We start from the raw sequence: 25,462 nt of genomic DNA, 5'->3' as shown, positions 1-25,462 counted from the left end.
TCATGGCTGCAGTCACCATCTGTAATGATTTTAGAGCCCAGAAAAATAAAGTCTATCTCTGTTTCCCCATCTATTTGTCATGAATTGATGGGACCAGATCCCATGATCTTTGTTTTTTGACTGTTGAGTTTTAAGCCAGCTTTTTCACTCTCCTTTTTCACTTTCATCAAGAGGCTCCTTAGTTCTTCTTCCCAAGGGAACATTTCATGCAAAGATGGGCACAATAAAGGACAGAAATGGTATGGCCCTAACAGAAGCAAAAGGTATTAAGAAGAGGTGGCAAGAATACCCAGAAGAACTATACAAAAAAGAGCTTCATGACCCAGATAACCACAGTGGTGTGATCACTCACCCAGAGCCAGACATCCTGGAACGCAAAGTCAAATGGGCCTTTGGAAGCATCATTACAAACAAAGCTAGTGGAAGTGATGGAATTCCAGTTGAGCTATCTCAAATCCTAAAAGATGATGCCGTGAAAGTGCTGTACTCAATATGCCAGCAAATTTGGAAAACTCAGTCATGGCCATAGGACTTGAAAAGGTCAGTTTCCATTCTGATCCCAAAGAAAGGCAATGCCAAAGAATGTTCAAGCTACCACACAATTGCGCTCATCTCACACGCTGGCAAAGTAATGCTCAAAATTCTCTAAGCCAGGCTTCAACAGTACATGAACTGTAAACTTCCAGATGTTCAAGCTGGATTTAGAAAAGGCAGAGGAACCAGAGGTCAGATTGCCAACATCCGTTGGATCATTGAAAAAGCAAAACAATGCCAGAAAAACGTCTATTTCTGCTGTATTGATTATGCCAACGCCTTTGACTGTAGATCACAGCAAACTGTGGAAAATTCTGAAAGAGATGGGAATACCAGACCACCTTACCTGCCTCCTGAGAAATCTGTGTGCACGTCAGGAAGCAACAGTTAGAACTGGACATGGAGCAACAGACTGGTTCCTAACTGGGAAAGTAATAAGTGAAGGCTGTATATTGTCACCCTGCATATTTAACTTCTATGCAGAGTACATCATGCGAAATGCCAGGCTGGATGAAGCACAAACTGGCATCAACATTTCCAGGAGAAATAACAATAACCTCAGATATGCAGACGACACCTCCGTACGGCAGAAAGTGAAGAAGAACTAAAGAGAGATAAGTGGTTAACACACTTTTATACTAAACATAGGTGATTAGCACCTCACCATATTACAGTACTGGAATTTTGGATTTTACTGCATATGTTATCAGTGTGTTGTATATTTTTGTGTTACTTAGTGTTCTTTCCATACAGCTTACTGAATTCCTTTCAGCATTTCTTATAAGGCAGATCTAGTGAAGATGAATTCCCTCAGCATTTGTTTGTCCGGAAAAGTTTTTTTTTTCATTTTTGCAGGACAAATGGAAGCTTGATTTCTTTTTCTCTGTTAACCATGTTCAATCTTTTCCCAACTTGTTGAATTTATGATCTGCAGTTATATTGCTATTTTTAATGTACTTGTCTACTATAATAATTCTGTCATCTGTTCCATTTTGGGGACAGTTCCAATTGATTGATTTTTATCTTCTTTATCAGCCATATTACCTTGCCTTGTAGTGTTGTCTTCCTTTCCATTCATAATAGTTTTTGACTAGTTTGATCCTTTCAATCTTACTTTTAAGTTGTTTATAAAAAAACAGAATGGCAGTCCAGGGCTAACTTGGTACAACTGTTGAAGCAGAATCTTCCTGAGAATTTGTCCTGCTTTGGGGTTTAGGTTTGTTTTTGTTTAACTGTGGCTAGATGTTTAGTCTACTACAGCATAGGCTCCTGTTATTAGAAACTGGACAAGAAATGACTAAAAAACAAAATTCTTTAAAGCATCGTAGAACTACCAAAGCAGTGAGGACTTGAGAGTGTGACAGTAGTGATTATAAGCATTGGTTTTAAATTTTTAAAGTAGCATTTCTTTTAAATTTTAAAAGTAGTATTGATTTTAGTTAAAATTGTTTAAAGTGTTTGCATTTATATGTGTTTTTTTAAATTGTAATAGTGAAAAATCGAACATTTCTTGGAAGATCAGGTTTCTCTTATCTTAGGGTGGTGTGGTATAGTGTAGTGGAAATGACCTTTGTACTTAGGAAATGAGATTGAGTTGTGACCAGTAGTGTAATTTCTTGCCAGTCACTTTGTGTCTCTGGATGAGGCTTTGTTTTTTCATCTCTTCTAAAATTTCAGAGCAGTTCTTATTTTTATCATCAGTGTAGTTAATTGAGGCATTTTGTATATATAAAGTTTCATGGAGTGTTTTTAGACAGTTCTGCTGTAGTTTGTCCAGGAAAATAAGTATCTGAATTTCTTATGTGGCATTGATCTATGGCATTTGATGGGTTATACACATAATTGCTTGTAGATAATTCACAATAATAAATGAAATTGTCCTTTTCAGAAATGGGTAAATGATAGTAGCTAGTGGTTGCCAAAGTGTATTGAGGGTTTTTTATGTGCTTGGTGACATTCTTAGATCTCTATATGTACTACTTCATTTATATGTCACAGGGAGATGAGAAACTAGTCCCAAATCATACGTGTAGGCTCGTAGTACTGGTGTTAGAACTAACAGGCTGCTTAGATGCTCCAGTTTTGTTGTGGACCTTTCCTGCACTTGAATATTATTTGCCTAATATCTGCATAGTTTATAATTTCTAAAAGGCACTAATATATGATTAATTTTATTTAATCTTCACCACACCCTGTGAAACAGGGTTTTTTTAATAGATACGTAAAGTGAGGTTTGGAGAGGTTGATTCAGGTGTGGTACTATATGTAGGAAGTGATAGAGTCAGGATGCAAATTCTGCTGTTGGCTGCACCATGCTGCATGCGGGAACTAGTTCCCTGACCATGGATTGAACCTGTGTCTCCTGCATTGGGAGCTTGGAGTCTTAACCACTGGACCTCCAGGGAAGTCCCTTGAACGCTCTTTGGTGAGATACTTTTTCTTTTTAAAACAAACATGTCACATGGATACATGAAATATTTATTTATACTTCTTTTGGCTCAGCTACTTCTCCCTTGTCTTTCTGGTATTAGTTTTGAAGAGTCTTCCTCAGGGAAGCTCTCCTTTCTCACGCATGCCCTGCCGAAGCACTCCGTCAGTTTTCCACACTTATTATTTGAGACCCTCAGAAGATTAGGTGATTATTTTTATATTGAATTTTCATAAACTTTTATTTGTGATTGTATCTTGAAAACTCAGATAAAGTTTGTCTTTTACTGAACCTGACAAAATGATTCCTAGTGTAAAAATTATGTGGAAAATGAAAAATGTATAAAAAGAAGAACTGTTTGCATAATCTGATGAAGCCAAAGAGATAGCAGTGGGAGAATACACTTCATTTGTAGGTGAGATACACCTTCCCATTAAGAGTCATGATCTAGTTAATCTTTGTATGTAATTACTGTCAGATTCTCAGACTGTATGCCTATTTGATACGATATGGAAACTCAGATACAAGTTAGTTTTTCACAGTGAGCCAGAATCTTACTAGGGATAACATTTTTGACATCCAGCCTTTATGGTTTTGAGTTGTGATATGGGCTTCCCAGGTGGCACAGTGGTCAAGAACCCATCTGCTAATGCAAGCGACACAGGAGATGAGAGTTTGATCCCCAGGTTGGGAAGATCCCCTCGAGTAAGAACTGTCCGCCCACTCCAGGCTTCTTGCCTGGGAAGTCCCGTGGACAGAGGAGCGTGGTGGGTTACAGTCCATAGGGTCACAAACAGTCGGACGCGACTGAGCACAGACGCATACATGATTTACCTAAGGCCCGTGTCTAGCTATCCCTTCCTTGCCGGAGCTGTGGAGGTAGATGGGTGTAGCCCTCATGGAAGGGTCTTGACATGCTCCTCCTGCAGGTGGGAGAGCCAGCTTTGCTCTCCCTCTGGCTTTCTATGTGACATTTGTGAGCTGCTTGATGCATTTAGCACTACGGTGACAGCAGAGATGCCTGTGAGCGGAGCTTTGTGCTGGCGGGCCCGGCTGTGTGTATTTATCTGTATCTCAGGCTGAGGAGCAGCCGTTTGCCAGATCTGACAGTCAGACAGGAGCCGCTTCTGCCTCCACTCCAGAGTGCATTTGAATATTGTGTCTGTTTACCAACTGCTTGACAGTTGACACAAAGAAGTTGTCAGAGCTGTTTTTCTTTCCCCTCTTCACTCTACTGTGCGAGTCTCCCTCTGAAATCCTTTATCATGCATCACAAATATCTGCACTTTCTAAAATAAAGCCCCAGATCACGTTGTCTTTGTCTTAATATTGAATTCCACGTGAACAATTAATTGGTAATATACTTGAGCAGACTCCAAGTGATAGTGGAGATAGTGCGGGACAGGGAAGCCTGGCCTACTGCAGTCCATGAGGTCGCCAAGAGTTGGACACCCCTTAGCGACTGAACGACAACAACAAATGCTTGTGTTGATAATTGGAAATATGTTGAATAGGCAATATGTTTGCAGAGTTCGGAAATCAAAACAATACAGAAAGAAATCTTGCGTGTTGTCTCGCTCTATTCATGGTCGCTTCTAGTTGTAGTTTTCCACCTCTGTCCCTGAGAGCACGTGTGCGTGCTCGCTCAGTCACTCAGTCACGTGTGACTCTGCGGCCCCGGGGGCTGGAGCCTGCCAGGCTCCTCTGTCCATGGCATTCTCCAGGGAGGAATACTGCAGGGGGTTGCCATTTTCTCCTCCAGGGGATCTTCCCAACCCAGGGATCAAACCCACGTCTCCTGCACATTTCCTGCATTGCAGGTGGATTCTTTACCCCTGAACCACCCGGGAAGCCCTTCTCCCAGAGAGAGAACCACTTAAATCGTTTGTCACATAGCCTTTATGTTTCTTTATACAAATACAAGCAGATGGTTTGGCCCTTGCCTTTTACCTTCTAAGGTATCCTGGCAAGCTGTTTATTTCACTAAAGGGAGCCTCATTCTTGTTGACTGTTGTGTTGTATTCATTGTGTGGATGTACCACCAATTATTTAGCCATCCTCTATGGACATACACTGGCATTGTTTCTAATCTGTTTTTTTTTTTTTTTTAGTTAATTCACACACCATAAAATTCAACCTTTCAAAGTATACAGTTAAGTGGTTTTTAGTATGTTTCCAAGTTTCTGTTTTGCAAATTGTGATCTGGTGTACCTACATTCTTCTGAACATGGTACCCATAAAAAAAATCTTTAGAAGTAGGATTTTGGGCGTCAAAGGGAATAGATTTGAATTTTGATAGGAATTGTCTATTGCCGTGCATTGAGATGTGCTATTTTGCATTCCTGAGTATGAGAACGCTTGTTTCTCCATTGTTCTGCCTAAAGTGACTTTGCCTTTTCTTAAAGCAGTGTTAATTTTTAAGAAATGTGTGATGTTCATAACTCAGTTTAATAATCATTCCTGATTGAGTTCACCAAGGCAAATATGCCCAAAACTTCTTTTTAAGTTGATAAATGGTGCTATTTATAATTGATCTCATTAGTTGATCAGTAGAATTACAGGTTGTGAATGTTGATGTATAGAGCAGATTTCATCTATGTGGCCTTAAGTTGAGTGGTTTCTTGACCCTGTTCTCTCCTTTCATAGAGATATAACAGTGCTCACAGTGTTAAAATTCCTAGTGGAGGAAGACCATTTATATTCTGCTTGCTCTATGATAGGAATATTCTTGTAGAATTTTATCCTTTTGGACACGTGTACCCCAGTGTTCATAGCAGCACTATTTATAGTATCCAAGAATGAAAGCAACCTAAGTGTCCATCCACAGAGGAATGCATAAAGAAGATGTGGTATATATATATACAATGGAATATTGCTTAGCCATTAAATGAATGAAATAATGCCATTTGCAGCAACATGGATGGACCTAGAAATTGCAATACCAAGTGAAGTAAGTCAGGCAGAGAAAGACAAATATCATATCATGTGACTTAGACATGGAATCTTAAAAAAATTACCTAAGTGAACTGATTTACAAACAGAATCGACTCACAGTCATAGGAAAGAAACTTATGGTTGCCAGAAGGAAAAGGGAGGGGGAGGGACAGAATTTGAGAAGAACAGATATAGACTTCTATCTTTATATAAAAAAGAATTTTATCCTTTCAATACAGCCTTCCAGATTATAATGTTTTATGTCTGTCTGATAGACTGGACCTCAACTGAGCTGAGAAGTGATTGTTTTTATAATAGTTCAGCTGGAGTATAAACAATTATAAACAGTAATTATAAACAGAATTTCATCCTCCAGGGGTGCTTGTTCTTCTTTGGGCCAGGTCTCTTGCTGTTTAATCTGGTCAAGGTGGAGTATGTAATTCCCAACAAGAATCTGTATCCTTGTGTTCCCTCTTGTATACAGATTAGCTTTTTGGGTTCTTCTGAAGAGATTTTAAGGTGGTATTTGTAAGGTAGAGCCATCTCAAGGTCTGAGATATCATGTGCATTTCCATCATTCAAGGCTTTTGAACATTTTTTAAATGTTAAAACTTTTTTTTTTTGCATTTAAATGTTCTGTCTGTAGAAAGGACTGGTAAAAGATTCATAGGAAAATGCAACTTGAAGTGAAAATTGAGGTATAGGTTTTGATTAAGTTTGTGATGGAGTTCATAAATGTACAAGCATAGGCATGGAAATGTCATTAGTTCTTTCTGTGTCTCAAATAACAGCTAATGTAGAAAACAGATAAGCCTCTTAACCGGTGATCTATCTAAACCGTTTTTGTGTTAGTATTATAGGTCTTTCATAAAGGAAGACTCTTCACAGCTTAACTGGTGGTGGTTGTCATTTACTTGCTAAGGTGTTTCTTGACTTTTTGTGACCCCCTGGAGTGTAGCCCACCAGGTTCCTCTGTCTGTGGGATTTCCCAGATGAGAACACTGGAGTGAGTTGCCATTTCCTTCTCCAGGGATTGTCCCAGGCCAAGGGTCGAACCCTCGTCTCCTGTGTTAGCAGGCCGATTCTTTACCACTGAGCCATCAAGGAAGCCCCATTTTAACTGGTGAGTGAAGTGAAGTGTTCAGTCGTGTCCGACTCTTTGTGACCCATGGATGGTAGCCCACCAGGTGCCTCTGTCCCCGGTGGCTCAGGCGGTAAAGCGTCTGCCTACAATGTGGGAGACCCGGGTTCAATCCCTGGGTCAGGAAGATCTCCTGGAGAAGGAAATGGCAACCCACTCCAGTATTCTTGCCTGGGAAATCCCATGGACAGAGAAATCCCATTTTAATTGGTAAGCCAGTCTTATTATCACAAATGAAAAAGTCCTTTTAGATGAGCATTAGATAAAGCAGAAAGTTTAATTAGATAGACGGGCTAGAATTTTGCATAAGAGTAAATTTACTGTTTTGTCTCTTTTAGGTCAAGTGGTTGCTATTTTTCTGTTCCCTCTTTTTTTTTTTTTTCCCTCTTTTTATTCACTTCGGATAATTATACAAAAGATCTGGAAATAACTTGAGTTCTGCCCAGTAAGGTGTTTGCTCTGGACTACTCTGTGATGGGTTGGGGCCCCCCCGGTGGCTCAACAGTAAGGAGTCTGCCTGTAGTGCAGGAGCCACGGGAGATGTGGGTTCGATCCCTGGGTCAGGAAGATCCCCTGGAGAAGGGCGTGGCGACCCACTCCATTTTTGTCTGGAGAATCCCAGGGACAGAGGAGCCTGGTGAGTACAGTCCATGGGGTTGCAAAGAGCTGGACACGACTGACCGACTTAGCACACACGCAGTCTTTGATGGGTTAGTGAGAGAAGGCTGTGCAGACATGGGGGAAGACGATTCTCAGGGCCTCTCTCTCTGGTGGAGCAGGTTGTTCACTGTGTGAAGACAGTGCCCGTTGGGGTGGGTTGAGGGTAAAGTCTAGTTTGTGTTCTCCAAGTCCTGCTTTAGGGCTTAGGGCTACGTTAACCCAGAGTAAGGTATGCAGTTTCTAATTCTTATAATTGTGCCTCAGTGGCTGATAACGGCCTGAATATGCGTTACATTGCAGTTTTCTTTGAAACTCAGTTGTTTCTGCCTTTTCTGTTTTTTTTGTCCTTCAGAGAGTTTCTGTAGCGTCCAGATGATTTCTACGTGTCTGTGTGTCTGTATCCACATTGTTGTTGTTGTTCTGTCACCCAGTCATGTCCAACTCTTTGTGACCTCGTGGAGTGCAGCACACCAGGCTTCTCTGTTCCTCACCATCTCCTGAAGTTTGCCCAAGCTCATGTTCGTTGCATCGGTGATGCCCTTCAGCCATCTCATCCTCTGATTCTCTCTTCTCCTTCTGCCCTCAATCTTTCCCAGCATCAGGGGCTTTTCCAATGAGTCAGCTGTTCACTTCAGATGATCAAAATACTGGAGTTTCCATTTCAGCATCAGTCCTTCGAACGAATATTCAGGGTTAATTTCCCTTGAGACTGACTGGCTTGATCTCCTTGTTCTCCAAAGGACTGACTCTCAGGAGTCTTCTCCAGCACCACAGTCTGAAAGCATCAATAAACATCAGTTCAGTTCAGTTTAGTTGCTCAGTTGTGCCTGACTCTTTGCGATCCCATGGACTGCAGCACGCCAGGCTTCCCTGTCCATCACGAACTCCCAGAGCTTTCTCAAACTCATGTCCATCAAGTCGGTGATGCCATCCAACCATCTCATCCTCTGTCGTCCCCTTCTCCTCCCGCCTTTAATCTTTCCCAGCATCAGGGTCTTTTGAGTCAGTTCTTTGCATCAGGTGGCCAAAGTATTGAAGCTTCACCTTCAGCATCAGTTCTTCCAATGAATATTCAGGACTGATTTCCTTTATGATGGACTGGTTGGATCTCCTTGCAGTCCAAGGGATTCTCAAGAGTCTTCTCCAACACCACATACATATATATATATACATATATATAAATACACATACACATATAATAAACATATTTATATGCTATTTATATGCTATTTATGTGCCACATATACACATACATCATATATGCTTGAATGTAAGTTCAGATATTCTTTGAAAAAAGTCCCTCATAAGAAAGGTGTCATCTTAGATGTATTTGATTCCTTATAAAGGACGTTATAATATGGGGTCCTCTCTTAGTTACTTTGTTTGAACTGCCTGGTACTGTTTGGGGAAGACACGGTATCTTGAAATAGCCTCACATAATGCTAGTTGTGGCTGCTTGAAAAGATTTATCAAATTGGAAAAGAAAAGAGGCAATGATGCTCAACATAGGTTTAGTAATTATTCTAGAGATGAAAGATTACTTCTAAAAAGTAATACGATACGATCTCAAATATGATCTCAAATAAATGTTTACAGGATGAACAAATAATTCATACACCCTGACCCTGGATCCTTGTGGCTTAGTTGGATATTTTCAGTGAAAGTAAGGATTTACAAACTGCTGTCTCGAGCAGTTTTTACAGATAGGAAGGTTTGTTCTGGGAAACTGTATTAGATGACTCAAAAGATGACTCTAGCAATGAAGAAAAAGATCCTGATATTAAAGAGTGAAGCAACTTGCTTCCTGAAATGTGAGAGTGAATAAAATAATTATTTCTAAGTTAATATTTTATAAGATGTAGTTTAAATGCATGTAATTAAGTTGATATATTTTATAACTGACTTTTGGCTAGCTTTTCCCTCTAAAGTTTATACATTTAAGTTGGCTAACTTTTGAAGGGTATTCTCTTATTAGAAAAATAAGGCATTGTCAGCCTGGATGGGAGGGGGTTTTGGGGGAGAGTGGATACATGTGTGTGTGACTGAGTCCCTTCGCTGTTGACCTGAAACTGTCACATTGTTTGTTAATTGGCTATGCCCAATGCAAAAAGTTAAAAAAAAAATAAGACATTGTCCTATATTTTGGATCTGTTTATAATTTAGTCACCTATAATCATTATTATTTTTAAACAGAAACTGAGGCTTCTTGAAGAGCTTGAAGACACGTGGCTTCCCTACCTGACCCCCAAAGACGATGAATTCTATCAGCAGGTAAGGTCTCTTTATTTATTTATTTATTTTTTTTTCAGGTAAGGTCTTTTAACATTTGTCAATTTCCATTGTTTTTTTTTCCCCTTGATCTACCTTATTTTACCTACGAAGCAACTGTGGTCTAGAGAGATTAAATGAGAGGTTAAAGGTCTGATTTGGTCATCCATTGATTCACCCCCAGAACATGTAAGTTCCTGCACAATCGTTCTGCTGTGAACTTAGTGGTTTAGAATAGTCGACTGTCTTTTTTTCCCCAAACGTTCCATGTTTCCCCCTACTTCCTTCCCTCTGCTTCTGTTTCTTCTTTAGAGAATCTTCTTTTGCCTCTTATCCTGTTGTCAGAAGACTAATTCTTCAGGACTTCACTGAAACATCACCTCCTCTGTGAAAGTTTCTTTAACTTAAACCTTACCACAAAGAGAATTGCTTGCCTTCACCTCTGTGCTCCTTGTACCATATAAATATCTTGATTGTACCCCTCACAGTGTATTGCAGTTATAGGATTCTGTGTCTCTCCCCTGAATTAGTCAGCACTGTTTCAATTATAAGTGGCAAAATCTCAAACAAACTCATTGTGGCAAAAAAGGGAATTTGTTGACTGACAACTTAGATGTCAAGGATAAGCACACAGCTGAATCCAGTTTCTTGAAAGTGTCATTGGATCACTCTTTTTCCCTGTTTCTTGGTTTGGTTTTTCTCTGGTGACTTCATGCTAGATAGGCACTCCCCTGATGGTATAAGAGGACTCTGACAGCCCTGGGGGTGTGTGGTCTTAAGCCCATAAGATCTCAGAAGAAGGTGGTGATGTCTTCTTTCCTGGTTCTGATTCCCCCAGGTGTGAGCTAGTTGGCCTGGCTAGAGGTGTGTTTCTCTCCCCGAATCAGTCCTTGTGTTCAGGGTATTGAGATGCTTCTGTCTGCCTGACCTAATTCCCTCACCCACTTGTGGAGTAGGGTTGGAGTATGACCATTCTCACTGAAACTGCAGGGAGGGTAGGTGAGAGATGAAGGGTTTTTCCCAAAGGGAAATTGGAGCCCTGTTAACACCAAAGAAAGAGAGGAAGGCATGCTAGGAAATAAAAATATCCCCTTTTCACCCCTTCTTTCCTCTGAGGATGTTAGCTTTTGGTGTGTAAGAATTGGGCCACATCATCGTGGTTTCTGCAGCATCCAGTGTATGCTTGTCGTCACATTGTTGATTCTCAGTAACCAGGGGAAGAGGAGAGAAATGAAGGCGCTTTACCCATCCAGAATCCCAGGACTCCTGACTTCCAGGGTATTCTCACTTCCAGGACATCATGTGCCATCTACCTTGTCATTAGAACTTTACCATCTGTCACCTGATCAGTCCTTTTTTTGGATTGTTCTAGTTTTCCTCTTTGCCCCTTTCTCTTAATCCTTTAAGCTGAAGTAAACACTTTTGTTTTTAAACCAAAACATAAAACCTGAGCCTGTCGGCTTCCTGCTTCACATCCCTGGCTGTCCATTGCCTGGCTTCTGCATTTCCAGCCTTGTCTTCCCCACCTATCTTTTTCCCCAAGCTGAGTTTTGGCAGTACCTCTCAGAGCTTTGGGGCTCCCCTGATGGCTCAGTGGGTAAAGAATCCACTTGCCATGTAGGAGACACAGGAGACTTGGGTTCGATCCTTGGGTCAGGAAGATCCCCTGGAGAAGGAAATGGCAACCCACTCCAGTATTCTTGTCTGAAAAATCCCATGGACGGAGGAGCCTGGCGGGCTCCGGTCCATGGGGTCGCCAAGAGTCGGACATGACGGAGCGACTGAGCGTACACCCAGCATGTTACATTTTGGGTCTTCCTGTTACATCCTCTCCCTCCCTTATTTGGTGAACTTCTGCGTTGCCTGTTGGTAGCAGTTCACGTGTCCCCTCCTGCAGTGTCACGGCCCCTGATGCCTCTGTAGCCCAGGGGCTTGTCTCCGCTCACTCTTCTGTGCACCTGTAGCACTTCATGTGTATTTTAGTTATCTGAGGTTACTGTGATGATTTATTTTCATGCGCCTCTCTCTCATCCTCTGTACTACGGTATATACAGGGCCTGGCACCTAGTAGGTATTTAATTAGTTTGTTTGAATGGATGAATGAATTACTGTAGGCATTAATTCTTTATTTGTTTTGGTAAATATTTATTTATTATTTGGCTGTGCCAGGTCCTAGTTGCAGCATATGGGCTCTTTAGTTGCAGCATGTGGGATCTAGTTCCCTAATCAGGGATCAAACCTGGGTCCCCTCTATCGGGAGCACAAAGCCACTGGACCACCAGGGAAGTCCCTAGCTCATTTAAAAAAAAAAAAAGCATGACGTATAATATTTGGTGTGATTTGAATTTTGTTTACTTCTCCCCAGGGAGGTGGTATCTATAATAATCTACAGGATTTATATAGAAATGTTATACCCCACACTGGCAGACTTTTCTCTTTTGAGCTTTTCTAGTTTTCCAAATTATCTAAATGATCACGTGTTCTTTGGTAATCAGGAAAAAAATAATTCGGAAAGGTACCCTTGCAACAGGTAAACCCTCCGGATGTAATCAGTTCTTAAGTCCTTGCTAATATTTTCATAGAGAGGAACTTTTTGGTACACGATAACACACAGCATCATAAAGCAGCCGCTGACCCACTTCAGCTTTTGTGTGGCAGAAGTTGTACACAAAGAATTAAACAGCAAGGTTAGTCCAGGTGTTCTAAGCCAGACACACGCTGAACCACGAAAGGAGACGCCAAGGCAAACAGAACAACTCTCGAGGCTTTGTTTTTATCTTGCTAAGACCCACAACAAACCTGATACCGATATCTAATCACTTAAGTGCTCCATGTAGTAAGGGAGTGTTTCAACCAAACCTTAGTCCAGTAAATCTCTTCTCTTAAAAGATGAAGTGAAAATACTTTTAATGACACGAGTGAATGTAAAGTTCAGCCCTGACACTGAGTCCCTTACCCAGGTCCTAGCCGCAGGAATGCCAACCCAGCTGCTAGTCATCAAAACAGGACTTTCTGCAGTTTCCAGATTGGGTCTGTTTATTGACCCTTCCTGCCGGCGTGCAAGGGACTGTGCTCAACGTTTTCTGAACTCTTGTCACATTTCATCCACACAGCAGCCTCTTGCATTCATTCCACAATTATGGATTCAGCAACCTCCTCTTCTTCAGGCTTCGATTGCTTGAGATAGAGACACTGACTTCCTCTTTTACAAATCAGGACAGGCTAAGCTCCATATCTGAGAGACAGAGCTGCAGTTGAGCCCAGACTTTTCTGACTCTGAAGACTCTTTCTGCTATGCTGTTTGCCTCCCAGTATACCTTGCTCAAATTCACAACTCCTTCAAACAAAATTTTTTTTTGTTTCTTCTGATTAAGACTATAGAGAAAACCAGTGAAAGAAAACAGCAACAGTAGCAAACTCCAAGCAGAAGAGCCAGAGGACCTCTTTTGGTTTAGTGCAGTGCACAGGGAAGTGAATTACATTGAAAATAACCTCTGGATTCCAGATAGGAAGTCTGTCCCTCTTATTCAGAGACAGCGCCACCCTTCTTAGCATTCCCTGTTATTTTCATTCATTCTGTGCTTTCTTTGTGTCGGCTTCTCTACGTGGCTCAGTGATAAAGAATCTGCTTGCAATGCAGGAGACAGGGGTTTGATCCCTGGGTTGGAAGATCCTCTGGAGGAGGGCACGGCAACCCGTTCCAGTATTTTTGCCTGGAGAATCCCATGGACAGAGGAGCCTGGCGGTCTACAGTCTATAGGGTTGAAAAGAGTCGACGACTGAAGTGACTTAGCACGCAGGCAGGTGCTACTTTCTATGTGTCAGTGTGTTCTCGGTGCTTTACATGTATCTGCTCATTTAAATCTTCTCTGAGGCAGGTTGTTTTAAAAACCTGTAAAAGAATGAAACTAGAACACTTTCTAACACCATACACAAAAATAAACTCAAAATGGATTAAAGATCTAAATGTAAGACCAGAAACTATAAAACTCCTAGAGGAGAACATAGGCAAAACACTCTCTGACATAAATCACAGTGGGATCCTCTATGACCCACCTCCCAGAATTTTAGAAACAAAAGCAAAAATAAACAAATGGGACCTAATGAAACTTAAAAGCTTTTGCACAACAAAGGAAATTATAAGCAAGGTGAAAAGACAGCCCTCAGATTGGGAGAAAATAATAGCAAACGAAGCAACAGACAAAGGATTAATCTAAAAAATATACAAGCAACTCCTCCAGCTCAACTCCAGAAAAATAAATGACCCAGTCAAAAAATGGGCCAAAGAACTAAACAGACATTTCTCCAAGGAAGACATACAGATGGCACAAAAACACATGAAAAGATGCTCAACATCACTCATTATCAGAGAAATGCAAATCAAAACCACAATGAGGTACCATTACACGCCAGTCAGGATGGCTGCTATCCAAAAGTCTACAAGCAATAAATGCTGGAGAGGGTGTGGAGAAAAGGGAACCCTCTTACACTGTTGGTGGGAATGCAAACTAGTACAGCCGCTATGGAAAACAGTGTGGAGATTTCTTAAAAAGCTGGAAATAGAACTGCCATATGACCCAGCAATCCCACTTCTGGGCATACACAGCGAGGAAACCAGATCTGAAAGAGACACATGCACCCCAATGTTCATCGCAGCACTGTTTATAATAGCCAGGACATGGAAGCAACCTAGATGCCCATCAGCAGACGAATGGATGAGGAAGCTGTGGTACATATACACTATGGAATATTACTCAGCCATTAAAAAGAATTCATTTGAATCAGTTCTAATGAGATGGATGAAACTGGAGCCCATTATACAGAGCGAAGTAAGCCAGAAAGATAAAGACCATTACAGTATACTAACACATATATATGGAATTTAGAAAGATGGTAACGATAACCCTATATGCAAAACAGAAAAAGAGACTCAGATGTATAGAACAGACTTGTGGACTCTGTGGGAGAAGGCGAGGGTGGGATGTTTCAAGAGAATAGCATCGAAACATGTATATTATCTAGGGTGAAACAGATCACCAGCCCAGGTTGGATGCATGAGACAAGTGCTCGGACTTGGTGCACTGGGAAGACCCAGAGGGATCGGGTGGAGAGGGAGGTGGGAGCGGGGACTGGGATGGGGAATACATGTAAATCCATGGCTAATTCATTTCAATGTATGACAAAAACTACTGCAATGATGTAAAGTAATTAGCCTCCAACTAATAAAAATAAATGGAAAAAAAAACAAAAAACCCTACTATAGGACCTTCCCTGGTGGTCCAGTGACTAAGGCTCCATGCTTCCAGTGCAGGGGACCTGGGTTCTATCCCTAGTCAGGGAACCAGATCCTACATCTGGTAACCAAATAAATGAATATTTAAAAAAAATTTATTTTATTTTTTTTTAGAGATGAAACTCAGAGGCACTGAGAGGTTTAAAACTTTTGCTTACGACATAAGCATGAAGTGTCAAAGGCTGGGATTGAGACTGTCTGGGTCCTTGATTTAACTAAGCGCTGCCCTTCTGTATCTCCTGGTGATTCTGGGATTGCTTTGATTTTATCCTGATTATCCCCCACCTCTGTGTCCATCCCTTTTCTCTCTCATAACCTGCAGCGCTCTCATTCCAACTGACTGTGGGGTAATTCTACCCAAAAGTCTTGCAGGGACATTGAACTACTCGTGGTCTATATGAATTCATTGTGTGTCTGCTCGGTTGCTGTCATGTCTGACTCTCTGTGACCCTACAGATGTAGCCCGCCAGACTCCTCTGTCCATGGGATTCTCCAGGGATGGATACTGCACTGGGTTGCCATGCCCTTCTCCAGGGAATATTCCCAACCCAGGGACCGAACCTGCATCTCTTGCGCTGCAGGCGGATTCTTTACTGCTGAGCCACTGGGGAAGTCCATGAGTTTGTTAGTTAATTAAACAAATGTACTTAGCTTTGGCTTCCCAGGTGGCGCTAGTGGTAAAGAACCTGCCTGCCAGTGCAGGGGACTTAAGAGCTACCAGTTTGATCCCTGGAAGATGGGACGATCCTCTGGAGAAGGGCATGGCAACCCACTCCAGTATTCTTGCCTGGAGAATCCCGTGGACAGAGGAGACCTTTTGGCAGGCTACAGTCCACAGGGTCACAAAGAGTCAGACATGATTGAAGTGACTTAATGCTTCGTCACTTCTGGACAGAGTTAACAGCAAAGCCTCTAAAATGCATTTGAGGACATGCAGCTGAGGCTGAAACATCTGGTGGGGAGTGAGAGAGCTGGAGGGCATAGAAGGGGATGAGATCGGAGCGTGGTGGCCCGATTCTGCAGGCACTTGCTGTCCACAGTGAGAACGGTGGCCATGACCCTGAGTGCCGTGAGAAGACATGACAGGGTTTGGAGCACAAGAAGGATCGGGTATGACCTAGGTTTTCCAGGGATCCTGCCTTCCATTCCCTTGTCTAGTGACGTCCCCCTGGTTCTTTTGTTCAGATCAGCCCTTTGCAGTCCTCAGCTCCTCTTCATGGCTTCCAGACCTTGTTTACTGCCTGGGCCCTGGCAGTTCTAATTTTTCAGAATCTCAAATAGTTTCTTCTTTTTTCTTTTTGAGACTTAAGAGAATATATCAGTGATAAAAAGAGAGTTCTGTTTTGGAATAGGTTGCGCGTGTGCTAAGTCACTTCAGTCGTGTCTGACTCTTTGCGACCCCATGGACTGTAGCCCACCAGGCTCCTCTGTCCATTGGATTTCCCGGGCAAGAACACTGGAGTGGGTTGCCATTTCCTACTCCAGGGCATCTTTCCGACCCAAGTATCAACTCTCATCTCCTGCATTGTCAGGTGGATTCTTTACTACTGGTGCCACCTGGGAAGCTCCTGGAATAGGTTCAATTGATTTTATAAACAGAAAAATCTCAATAAAGAACGCAGTAAATTAGCATTAGTCTCCCAGATGTTTTCTTCTCCTCCAGTCTCACCGACCCTGTGTGAATTCAGGTCCTCATTTGCCATCTTCCACCAGCACGGTTTTAAGAGTTTCCTAGTTGGTATGGTCTTTTGCTTGCCCCAACTCCATCAGAATTGTGTTCCGATAAATATGGCCGGCAGGTTCTTTACCACTGAACCACCAGGGAAGTCCTCAAGAAGTTGAATTTTTCAGTATATTTTGAACCAATTTTGTGTACCTTATTGTCTGTGTGTTAAGTCGCTCAGTTGTGTCTGACTCTTTGTGACTCCATGGACTGTACCATTGGGTCCTACATTGCAGGCAGATTCTTTACCAACTCAGCCACCAGGGAAGCCCCTAAATATGGCAGATTGTCATTCCTTGCTTTGGAGATTTGGTTGGGTCTCTCTTGCCTCTGAAGTCAAGTCCAAACTCCTCTGCATATGCTACAAGGCCATTGATTCTGTGCTCCCAAATTCCCTCTGCTGGTCTAGTCTCCGCCGCTCTGCCTGACATTGTGTCCAGCCTCCAACTCCGGTCAGACAGAGTTTCTCACTAGCTCTTGGCTCTGCTCTGCCCTGTCATCCTTTCATGCTCCTGTGTCTCTTGTCCCCTGGGTCTAGAGTATCCTCAGCCCCTTCTCTGTCTGCTGAGCATCTCCTCATCCTTTAAGTTTACCTTATTTAAGTACAGTCTTCTGTGTTGATACCAGGAAGTCCCACTCGTGTTATGTTCAGAGTATATTAAATATCAGAACGCTTCTCACTACCTCTGCCACGTGCTTCGTGGCCAAAGCTGCCTCCGTTTCTCTCTCTTGAGTGTTTGCAGTGGTTTCCTAATTTCTTTTGCCTTCACCTCCAGTTTGTTTTTAACACAGCATCAGTAGTAGTTTTCTTCTTAAAGCATAAATCAACTCATGCTTCCTCCATGGTCCAGTGGTGTGCCTTCCAATCAGGGGGTGCGGGTTTGAGCCCTGGTCAGGGAGGTGGGTTTCCACATGTCTTGGGACCAGAAAACCAAAAGATAAAACGGAAGCAATGTTGTAGCAAACTCAATAAAGACTTAGAAATAGTGCACATCAAAAATAAATAAATAGATCAGCTCATTAGATTTTCTTGCTCAAAGCCCTTCATGGCTTCCCATCTTTTCGGAGTAAAAGCCTAAGTCCTGATGGTTACTTGCAGAGCAGGGCAGAACCTGTCGCTGACTTCTCTCCCCTCGTTTCCTGCTTGTCCTGGCCCCTCCCCTCCTACTCTGGCATTCTAGCTCTTCCTAGAATAAACCAAGCACACTCTTGCCCCACGGCCTTTGCACTTAATGTTCTCTCAGCCTGGAACTCTCTTTGCCCCCAGGTATCTGCAGGGCTTGGTGCTCATTTCTTGCCTGCCTCGGCTCAGATGTCACCTCATCAGAGGCCTTCTCTGCCCATCCTGTGTAAATTCAGCCCTGCCACTCCTATCCTACTTACTTGGGTTTGTTTTTCTCCATAGCATGTAGCACAATCTAAAATGCATCAATACACCATAATACAACAATACACAGTCTAAACTATAAAATAAATATATTTTGCTAAATAAACAAGTAATTAATGAATAAATAAAATACTCTCTATATACATATACATAATGAACTATGTGGGGCTTCTCTGGTGGCTTAGTGGTAAAGAATCTGCCTGAAATGCAGGAGACGTGGGTTCAATCCAAGGGTCAGAGAGATCCCCTGGAGAAGGAAAGGGCAGCCCATTCCAGTATTCTTGCCTGGAAAACTCTATGGACAGAAGAGCCTGGCGGGCTTAGTCCATGGAGTTGCAAAGAATCAGATACAGCTTTGCAGCTCAACAACAACAACAATGAACTGTATATAGTTCATATTCATAGAGTATAAATATATACCAAATATAGTATGTGTGTCTGTATATATATATATATATATATATATATATATATATATATATAAGCTCCAGGAGAGCATGCGGAGCTTTTGCCTTCTCTATACTCTCAGCACCTAGTGCTCTGCAAATAGTATGTTCTAAATAAATATGTATGGCACTAGCGATAAAAAATCTGCCTGTCAATGTGATGTAAGAGATGTGGGTTCATTCTCTGGGTCAGGAAGATCCCCTGGAGGAGGGCATGGCAACCCACTCCAGTATCCTTGTCTGGAGAATTCTGTGGACAGAGGAGCCCGGCGGGCTCCCAGTCCATGGGTTCATAAGGGTCGGACACGACTGAGCACATGCACACAGCAAAGAGCAGTCTTGTTTATGGAAGGATTTTCCAGACTCCATTCCTAGTCATTTATTCCCTGCTCCCAGAAGTATATTCATACTTCTGTTGTGAAAAGTCTGAGATCTCTAACTCTTGGTTCCTATTTATGTTTCTACTGTTAAACTATGAGATGCTATAAAATGGGACCTAACTCGTGTTTATCATTATATTTATGGCACTTCATACAGTGTTTGGTACAAATAAATATTCAGTAAATTTTAAATAAATTCAGAAAGAACTACTGAATGAATGAGTGAACCGACATGTTGTCTCAGTTTGTAGCGTACTTTGTAGTGTGTTCACAAGACTCCTTGTGGAGCTGTTGCAAGGCCTGGGCAGTGCCTTGGGAAGATCGCCTGCCTCCTTTGGGAGACAGCTCAGCATCTTGCAGCCGGGCGGCTGGACCAAATAAGTATCTAGTCCATTTGTCCTGGGATGGTTGCCAAGTCATAGGTAATTTACAACGAAAATCATGTACAAAATATTGTGATTGATATAGTGTGAGTTTCTATAGAGTGCAAAATAAAGTGTTAACTGGCAAAATTTATTAACAGCCAGATTAGAAATATACTCCCATGAAATCAGAGTGTCCTGGCACTTAAATGAAGTCCATTTCCCAGGTCACTTGAAGATTTTAAATTTTATTTCACTCTATGAAATGTTGAGTTCCATTGGTCTTCATTTAGGAGAGCCTCCTGTGAACTGGTACCTTATTCAACACCACATCTTGACTTCACCATATGATGAAATTCTTTCAGAACCATCCCTTGATATGAGAGGAGGAAGGAGAATTTTTATATAATGGTTTAAAATAGGTAGAAAATAAAGCTTATGCTCCAGAGAAGCTAACATTCCATATCTTTTAGCCATTGATAAAGGCCTGGCATGTTGGCAACTTATATCTAAAATGCCTTTCCAGTTTACAAAACAGAAATAGAGTTACAGACATAGAAAACAAACTTATGGTTACCATGGGGGAGGGATAAATTAGGAATTTGGGATTAATAGATACACACTACTGTAATAAAACAGATAAACAGCAAGAACATACTGAATAGAACAGGTAACTATATTCAGTATCTTATAATAACCTATATTGGAAAATAATCTGAAAAAGAATACATATATATATATGTACACACACACACATATATATATAAAACTGAATCACTTTGCTGTATATCTGAAACTAACACAATGTTGTAAATCAACTACACTTCAATTAAAAAAATACCTTTCCAAATACTTACTAAACTCTTAATATATAATCATTTATGTCATAGAATCTTTTATAGATCTTAAGGAATGTATTATGTGACCTGATAACTGCTAATATTATAATTACATATCTGTACACTCCTTGGAAAAACTTTAAAAGGATTAAATAAAAACCAAAAATTCAAACATGTTTGAAAATCTGCCAACAGGTGTCCCAAATTCTTGTGTGATATCTGATGTTCTACTTGTACCGGTCCAAAATGGAAAGTGGACTTACTTGTTTGATGGAGTGAATTAATGTTAAATTATTTAATGTTAATTTCTTTTCCAAAATTTATCTAATGTTCATTTCTTGAATTAAAATATTTAATGTTCATTTCTTTACCCATTGTTGTCTTTAAAGAAAAATTTAACAAGCACTTCATGGCACTTTTATGTGTCAAGAACTCATCTAATTATGTCATAAATAATAAGAGAGGGTATTTAAATTTAGGTTTGGACACGTTTTCTCCTGCATTTTTAGAGATAATGATAAAATTAGTTATTGTTATTTGTATTCCTTGTGGTAAAGTAAAAATTTCCTAGAGCATTGAGCAACATGCCAAGTAAGATTTAGACAGTACCAGAATATATCTTGAAATATTTTGAAAATTTAGAGTCATCAATAAAAACCTTCTGGCACAGACAAGAGGTGTCATATTATTCGAAATTAAGAATTAGCTATTTGAAATTAAGAATTTTCAAATGTAATATCTCTGATTTAAGAAGTATTCTGCATTTATTTTTGAAAATTTGAAAATTATATAGATGTCTAAAGAAAAAAATTAAAATTACATCCAAGTGCATTACTCAGAGATACCTACCAGAAAATTTTGGCTCTGTTTTTTTCCAAATCTTCTTTTCTGTATTTACACGTATACTGTTTTTCTTTGTATGAAACTATGACCCTATTGGCTAAATATCTTGTTACTAATTTCTCATACTGAAGTCGTTTGTTACTTAACATTTTTCATAAAACATTTTAAAAATCGTCCTAAAATGTTTTGCTTACAGAGGAGCCTGGTGGGCTATAGTCCATGGGGTTGCAAAGAGTCGGATAAGACTTAACAACTGAACAAAAACAACAGCAATTCTGGAATGAGCCGGAAAGAGAAGCAGATTTGCATTCAGATAAGATTATAAATTTGATAATAGGCAGATGAGTGAGTTTCAGGGCAGTTTGCAGAGATGAAGGAGGGGCAGTTCAGTGAAAATCCGAAATGAATCACTAGTTCAGAATGTGTGCAGATCCCTAGAGCTGATTGCCAAATGGTTCTCCACCCCTCCCCCACCCCCTGACGCTGCAGAATTACGCTTCCAGGTCCTCTCATCCTGGATGAAACACGTGATTGTTTCTGTCCAGTGACAAAAGGCGGCGGTCACTTCTAGCCTGGAGTGTTTCACTGGCAGTGCCAGACGCTGCCAAACCCTCTTTTTCCTTTTGGCACAACAGCCACCTGGGGGCTGCTTGGGTCCCTGAGTTACTGCTTTACTGGGCAGTGATTCTCTGCCAGCCCACAAATAATATGTAAAATGATCAATATCATCGGGTGAAGCCACTAAGATTTGAGCGTTTTCTGTCACTACAGCGTTATCTATTCTGCCTGATCAGGAAGGCAAGACATAGTAGAAGGGGTGCAGTAAGTTTGAGGAAGCACAAAGAAGGGAGATGAACTACTCGAGTCTAAATGTGGGGAAATGACTAGGAAAGCGCAGTAGGACTGCCCTGCTTCCCAGAGTGCCTGTGTTAGACGTGTGATTACAGAGTGACAGCAGGTTAGGTGGCATCGCTGTGCACCGCCATTGAGACTGCCAGGATCCATTTAGGAGTTCTGGTTTCTATACCTCGTTTATCCCAGTAGAACAGCAGACACAGAGATATACTTTCTCTTTATACAGCCCATGAGGAGTACAGCGTAATCCAATAAACAAGAGACGGAACATTCTGGAGCCATGAGCAGTAACCCTCATTTTACTGCTAAACTGGCTACTCTCTGAGCAGGTCCCGGAGGCCTCAGTATACTGGAAGCACATTTAGCTAGCAGCAGTGATTAAAAGGAAGTTTCTCCGTACTTTCTTAACAATTCCAGTGTTCTTTAAATAATCCTTAGTATAAAACATTAAAGGAAAGGAAGATCATTCCCAAGAACTTGGTTTTGAAACACACTCCCACTGGGACTGAGGGAGGAAGAAGCCTGGAAATAATACACACTCATACATACACTCTCGCTGCTATTGTTCAATGCAGACTGGGCCTAGAGACTAATGAAGTTATATGTAACCCAGGGGAATTATAACTCTAAAGACCTGGGAAATTCACATGGCCAAATGAGGATCACATATAAATACCTTAACATTAAATTCAACACTAAAAATATAACAATAATAATGACATGGGAAAGTATTAAAAAAATTTTTTTTCACTGTTAACTCATGTTCCTCTTGCCTTGGATCACACGTGCTTCTTTTTCTTTGGCCTCAAGAGCCCAGGACTTCAGTACTTCCCCTTCAAGGCAGTCTCTTTCCCCCAACTCCGTATCTGACAGATCCTTCTCATCCTCCAGGTATCTTATTCAAATAAACCTCTGAGTTTCCATCCTCCATTAGATATCCCCCTGCTCAGGACACTCAGCGACTTTGCTCCTATAGTTAGTCACCCTCTCTGCTGTGCCATCCTCATCTTCCCCTGTCATTCCCATGAGTGCGCTGACAGACCCTCCTGTACCCTTCTCTCTTCCATTGTCAAGTCGTCCCTTGGTCTAGCATTCCCCTGCATCAAGTCCGTTTTTCTCTTCCCTATCATAGCAAAACCACGCCAATAGACAAATGCCCTCTCTGCCATCTCTTCTTTCATCCCCAGCTGACTCCCATCAGGCTCTTGTCCCCCTCACTCTGTTGAAATGACCCTGGTCACTGTCATCAGTGATTTTCATGCTGCTCAGTCTAGTGGATAATTTTTTCCCCATCTCACTTGGTCTCTTAGGGGAAGCTGACATAGTTGACGCGTCCATCTTTCTTGAAATACTCATCTCTTCTTGGCTTCTGCATTCTTACTCTCCTGATTTTCCACCTCAGAGTTCTCCTTTGCTGAGCCTTCGTCTGTGCCTCGGGAAGTGGCTTTGGGCTTCCTTCTCCTTCTGACCTAGGAGAGCTCGGTCATTCCCAGGTCTTTAAAGATCAGCTGTGTGGTGTGCTGACGGCTCCCACCGTGAGCTCCCTGGCCACGCTCTCTCCTCTGCGATCCTTGTTGCCTTCTTATTTCCACTTGAAGATTTTGTTGCCATCTTCATGGCTATAGTGTCCTCATTCCTTCCTGTCCTTCTACCTGTTTGGCTTTACCCCAGTCTTTCTTATTTAGAAAGAAATAGTAAATTGGTACTTGCCTGGTGGTCCAGTGGCTAAGACTCCTCACTTCCAGTGCAGGGAGCCCAGATTCAGCCCCTGGTCAGGGAACTAGATCCCACATTGCCACAACTAAAAATTCACATGCCACAACTAAAGATCTCGACCTTGTTCAGCCGTATAAATATTTGAAAAAGCAAACAAACAAAACCCCCAGAAGATTGTTTGTTCAGTTATTAAGTCCAGAAGTCTGGAAAAGTCATCTGCTGCTTCTTTCCTTTCTTTGTTCCTCACAGCTAGTTCATACTGTTTCCATTTGATCTGCCTACAAAATACATATTTTACCTGTTCATTTATCTCTGTGTCTAATTCAGACCCATTATCATTTTACTCCCGGATGGTTGTAATAGCAACAGAATTCTCCACTTTGACATTTGCCTCTTTCCAATCCATGCCCAATATTTTAAATAAGAATGATTTTTATGAAATGTAAACCAACCATATAACACAGGGAGCTCTGCCTGCTGCTCTTTGGCGACCTAGATTGATGGGATGAGGGCCTGGTAGGAGGGAGATCCAAGAGGGAGAGGATATATGTATGTGTATAGCTGGCTCACTTCGTTATATAGCAGAAACTAACACGACATTGTAAAGCAACTTTACCCCAAATTAAAAAAAAAACACACAAAACATAAACACAATGTAAATCAAATTAAAAATAAAACCAAACACAATGTAAATCAGATTGTTCTTTGCCCTTTGACGTCCTCCAGTGCACTTAAGAGTGATATCTAGATTCCTTACTTTGCCCCCCAGGCTCTGGGTGACCCAGCTGTGCCTTCCTCTTCATCTTTAGTGCCAGTCACTCTGCCTTTGGCTCTTTTGCTTCGGTAAAACAGGTCTTATTTTTGTCTCTAGAATAGACTGGTCTCCATCCTCAGCGCCTTTGTAGGTTTTGGTCCCTCTTCATGGAAGGTCTTTCTCTAGTTCATCACATGGCCGGTACCTTCTTTTCCTAAAGAGCTCAGTCTGTAGGCCAGCTCCAAGAGTGTCTTTCTTTCTCTAATGACAGATTTTCCACTGGCTTGTTTCTGTCTGGGTACTTAAGACAACTTGGAATACTTCTTCATTTGTATGATTTGGTATAATAAAAAGCTCTGTGAGGCCAGGAACCTTATTTCTGTGTAGTGTGTGGTAGATGCTCTATAGAGATACACTGAATGAAAAAAATGTGTGGAAAAATAAATGGTCTTGCCCTGTTTACCATATAAATGATTACTGAATAAAGATGTAGAAGAAAACTGTCAAAAATGGTAGGCAGTACAATACTGAAAAGGTGCCAGTCAGATGACACTTTCTGGGGGTAATGTGAGATCCTGGGCTTTGGTTTTAAAAAAACTCAATTTCACTGTGTAGAATCAGGGAGCTGATTGGCTGAAAAGTGAATGACGTCCTAAACTGCATCAGTAAATCCCTGTGTTTCCATGTTATGGGAGGACATTATCTTATGGTGCTCTCCTCTCGTGATACCAGTAGAATTATTACATCTTCCTAAATTGCAATGGGATGTCTCATCCATTCCTTCATCCAGTAGTCACTGACTATGTCCTGGGCACTCGTATTAGAGTTGGAAACAAAACTCTCATGGCTCTTGTTCATGGGACTCAGTGTCTGACTCACAAAGAAAAGTTATTTCTCTT

General features: G+C 41.4%; 1 protein-coding gene across 3 annotated transcripts in view; it reads left to right on the top strand.

Annotated features, from left to right (window-relative positions):
• FTO (FTO alpha-ketoglutarate dependent dioxygenase) overlaps positions 1-25,462 on the top strand; it is a 417,942-nt gene that overhangs the window by 97,273 nt on the left and 295,207 nt on the right. For all 3 annotated transcript variants that reach the window (XM_020873086.2, XM_070451297.1, XM_070451298.1), the window contains exon 2: positions 9,891-9,968. In XM_020873086.2, coding sequence (XP_020728745.2) covers positions 9,891-9,968 — 78 coding nt within the window. The remainder of the gene's footprint in view (positions 1-9,890; positions 9,969-25,462) is intronic.

This window comes from Odocoileus virginianus, chromosome 20, assembly GCF_023699985.2.
Source record: "Odocoileus virginianus isolate 20LAN1187 ecotype Illinois chromosome 20, Ovbor_1.2, whole genome shotgun sequence".
Lineage (NCBI taxonomy): Eukaryota > Metazoa > Chordata > Mammalia > Artiodactyla > Cervidae > Odocoileus > Odocoileus virginianus.
The sequence above is the reverse complement of the archived record's forward strand: the minus strand, read 5'-3'. Positions and strand labels throughout refer to the sequence as shown.